The 3,867-nt window shown below is 50.7% G+C and overlaps 2 protein-coding genes across 2 annotated transcripts in view; one reads left to right on the forward strand and one right to left on the reverse strand.

Annotated features, from left to right (window-relative positions):
• The window catches only part of MONBRDRAFT_27413 (uncharacterized protein), a gene marked incomplete at both ends in the record, with an annotated part of 4,228 nt that extends 3,750 nt beyond the window's left edge, over positions 1 to 478 (reverse strand). Inside the window, one exon of the mRNA XM_001747891.1 lies at positions 23 to 478. Coding sequence (XP_001747943.1) covers positions 23 to 478 — 456 coding nt within the window. The remainder of the gene's footprint in view (positions 1 to 22) is intronic.
• Positions 479 to 1,795: 1,317 nt separating this feature from the next.
• On the forward strand, positions 1,796 to 3,447 carry MONBRDRAFT_27414 (uncharacterized protein; the record flags this gene model as incomplete). Its single annotated transcript, XM_001747788.1, has 4 exons — positions 1,796 to 1,938; positions 2,030 to 2,122; positions 2,615 to 2,741; positions 3,046 to 3,447. 4 exons carry the CDS (start codon positions 1,796 to 1,798, stop codon positions 3,445 to 3,447), a joined length of 765 nt encoding a protein of 254 aa, XP_001747840.1.
• Positions 3,448 to 3,867: the final 420 nt, after the last annotated feature.

The raw sequence follows: 3,867 nt of genomic DNA on the forward strand, positions 1-3,867 counted from the left end.
GGCCGACATCAATGTCAGTGACCTTGAAGAACTTGTCGACAATGCAGTGGGTAGTGGGTCGAGCATAGTGTCGTTCAAAGGCGCGCAAGAGGCCAGGGACCTTGTCGGCCACAATCTCGTGCAGCCGTGCTCGGTCGGTGTAGTTGAAGGCACTCTTGAAATCGAGGGAGAGCATGGTCCAGCCCGGGGTAGACTCACAGGCTTGAAGCTCACCAAAGGCCATGCCAACCGCTGCTGAAATGCCGTCCTTGACTCCGACGGCCAGCTCTGGACTGGCCTGTAGCAAGTGGGCAATATGTGGCTGCTGTTGCTCGAGCAGAGCGCGGTTGACAACCTTGTTGAAGATGGAATCCGTGCCCACGGGTCGAAACTTGCCATTGGCCTTCTCCAGGATAGTGTAGTTGATGGAGCAAAGGGCATGTCGAATCGACTCGGGCACGGTGTTGTTGGCAATGTGGTGAACCAGAGATACAGCCATTTCAAACACAAGACACCCAAAACGGCAGTCAAAAACATCACAACTGCAAGCCATCACAGCACAAACACAGAGAACATCACGGCACGCTCACATATAGACAAACACAGAGAACATCACGGCACGCTCACATATAGACTAGGGGCTTACTAGACCGACCCATGGTGAGTGATGATGAGTAGGGGAAACACACTTCCCCTGTTATGATGGATGTACGCAAAAGCAGCCGTCCAAATCCGTGGGGGCTCATCGTATCTGTCCCCAACACATTATTGCCAAGTCTGGCTGACCTTCTGATTACAGCTTCTTCTAGTCGCCACGGCCGCCCCGATATGATCCAGCTCCTCGACTTGCTCGCTCGCTGATAGTGTTTTAATGCGTTGACATATTGTGACTTTTCATAGTATTTGACACATCCACGCACGAGTGGTACTTTTCTGGTTAGTTCCAGGCATGCAGGTCGCCCACAATGTTGCCTTGAACTGCACGATGCCTCTAGTAGGCTCTCCTGCAAGTTTGCAAGCTTTGTGATGACCGCTGCCTCCATGTTCTTCCTGACGACTGCTGTTCACAGTAGCGCCGGCTTACTTATCATCAAGATGGAAGGGTCCCTCACCCATCTCCAACAGTGAACCTGTCAGCCGAGTGCAGGGCTATAGACGCTGAAACACCAGTGATTCTCAGTCTCTCTGGCTCCTCGCTCAAACGACCAATCCCAGCAGCGCATCTTCATGAATACCCGCTCTGTCTTGTCCCAGCGCTGTCATGAAACAAGATTCATATTGAGCAGCACCATTTCAACATGTGCCCACCAAGCTTAGACAGGATGTATCACTGACAGACAAGCCCTGCCGTCATGTCTTGCTTTTGAATTGTATTAGCAAGCAGCATGTTATGAAAAACGCCTTGTTGGTGCCATTTCATACACCTTGGCTTTTTTTGGGGAGTACAGCTGCACCGAGATGTGGGTGAGGGGGCATGACGTTTCATTGCTGTTGTGTTTTCGGCTTGGTCCGTACTCTGTTCACGACACCATCGGCATTGTTTGCCAACAGCGCTGTTGAAAACGAAGTTGTGCTCTTTACTTCTGTAAAATGCATGCATGCATGAACTTTTTTTCTTTTTTTTCTTTTTTCCTTTTCTTCACCAATTGAGCTGGTCTCAAAGCGACCAGCTCAGAACCCAGGCAGACACGCGTTGCCACCCTCCCCATCGAGTCTGGTTGCTTCCTTGGCTGACCGGTTGCGAGACCGCATTTGCGACGCTCGCCGAATGGAGCACACTGCATTGGCTGTGGCCGGCTCGTTTTGGAGTGACATGATGAAGTATCGAAGGCGACCACTAGGAGCTTTTGGGCTGATTTTCAGCTGCCTGGCACTCGGCTTGCCGATGCTAGTGCACGGTGGGCTAAGCGTACAGCACTGCCAGTTGTACCTTGAGACGGACTATCTGTTCTATAACAGGTGTGCCATGCCAGCGTGGTATTTCTTTCGTCGTCAGTTTTTTTTTTATTTTTTTTCCTCGTGTTTCACTATGCCCCATGCATCATCATAGAATCCCCAAGGCCGGCAGCACGACCCTCAAGACCCTTGGCAAGAAATTGGGGCGACAGTACCACTTTGATTTCAACAGCAGCCGAATCTACTGGTACGCGCCTATTTGCCTTGCCTCAAACGCGCATTTGACACTGTGCTCTTCAGATTGAAGTTATTTCCGTTTCGTTGCCCTTCAGGGATAGAGAGATCTTTTCCCTTGAGCGACAACAGAGTCATTGTTTGGATATGCAGCGCTATTATCTCAATCACAGCCGAGCGCTGTATGATCAACACGTGAGGTTAGAGCGGCATTGCGTTGTTTGTATCGTGCAGCCTGCACACGAGGTCGACGTTGAATTGACTGACCAGATCGCTCCCAGGTTCTTCAATTGTAGCCAGTTTGGACTATTACAACCAACTTACATCAACATGGTTCGCAATCCTGTTGATCGCATGGTGTCAACATATTACTTTGGCTCTCAAGGTATGTTGTTTATCGGCGAGAATCAAATTCCCTGTTTTCTGCGCACCAAAGTCTTGCAGTGCTTAAACATCGTCCCAAATTCACTGGGAGGGGCTCGACGGTGTGTCCAGGAAATTGTAGTTGTCGGGAGCGTGTTCAGGCTGTGATGGGACCAAAGCAAGCAAACTGGACCATCAATGAATGTATGGATGCTGGAGATGAATGCAACTACCTGCGAGAACTGATGGATGCAAGCTCTTTCAATCTGGTGCGATCGCTTCTCCACCAATGCACAGAATCATGCATTTTTTTTTTCCAACCAATTGCATCGAAGAGCGGGGGGCGGGGTCGCATTCCACCATATGTCTTCGACACAAGTGATTCTGCGCTTGCTTGTGGCGCGCAGGCGAATGATGAGTGTTCTCTGTTTTTCCCATTGCCGATTGCCTGTCATTTTGTGTGCCTGTGCCTGACGGATTCCGCACAAACGGCACCGACCTTGCCTCTCTCTGTCTGAATGGATGAGTGTCATGTCATTCCGTGCTGATTCTTTGCTGCTCCTATCTCGATAGATGACCACCTTTTTCTGTGGACACGGTCCCGAGTGCACCATGCAAACACCCCAACAGGCTCTTGCACGAGCCAAGCAGCGGTTGGAGCGAGATTATGCACATGTGGCGGTGCTGGAGCGCATGCCAGAGAGCCTTGCCTTATTTGAACTGTTGATGCCCCAGTTTTTCCGCAACGCTCGCTCGTTCCTGTCCGAACACAGGGAGTATCAGCAGTTGAATCATAATCAAGCCGTCGAGGCGGATCGGCGGCGGCCCACTTCTGCGACAAGAGCTGCGATTGCTCGACTGGCTCGTTATGATATGGAGCTCTACGGCTTTGCAGTGTCTCTGCTCACAGAGCGCCTTCTCAGTTGTTCGCATCTGATGCGTGGTCTCACCATACCAGCACCATCGTCAACATGAGCTCAGTACTCTCCAGGATGCATGCACTGCCACGCACATACCAGCGAGCGCTGTGCGTATCGGCGCACAGTACAATCAACTTGTCTATTTATGGGTTGTCACGTGGAGCCGCCTCGTCTTGAAGTCTTTCTTGAGCTGTTTCGAAGTCACGGTGTCACTTTGAAAATCAATTCTCATACAACAACCGATTCTGATATACTGCCTGTTATACTTGATATGCTAATCATTTGTGAACGACAAAAGCCTGGCCAGTATCGCGAAATTGAAGGAAAGGACTGGTAAAAGGAAAGCCACTTGCGTAGCGAAACTCTGTTGAGCGCGAGCACTTGGTGTTGTTTGCGAGGCGAAAGGTGGTCGCATCACAGGTCAGTAGTAAGTTGATGGCTGCCATGTCACACGGCAAATGCCCACCGTGCGACC

Source organism: Monosiga brevicollis, genomic scaffold (assembly GCF_000002865.3).
Source record: "Monosiga brevicollis MX1 MONBRscaffold_19 genomic scaffold, whole genome shotgun sequence".
Lineage (NCBI taxonomy): Eukaryota > Choanoflagellata > Craspedida > Salpingoecidae > Monosiga > Monosiga brevicollis.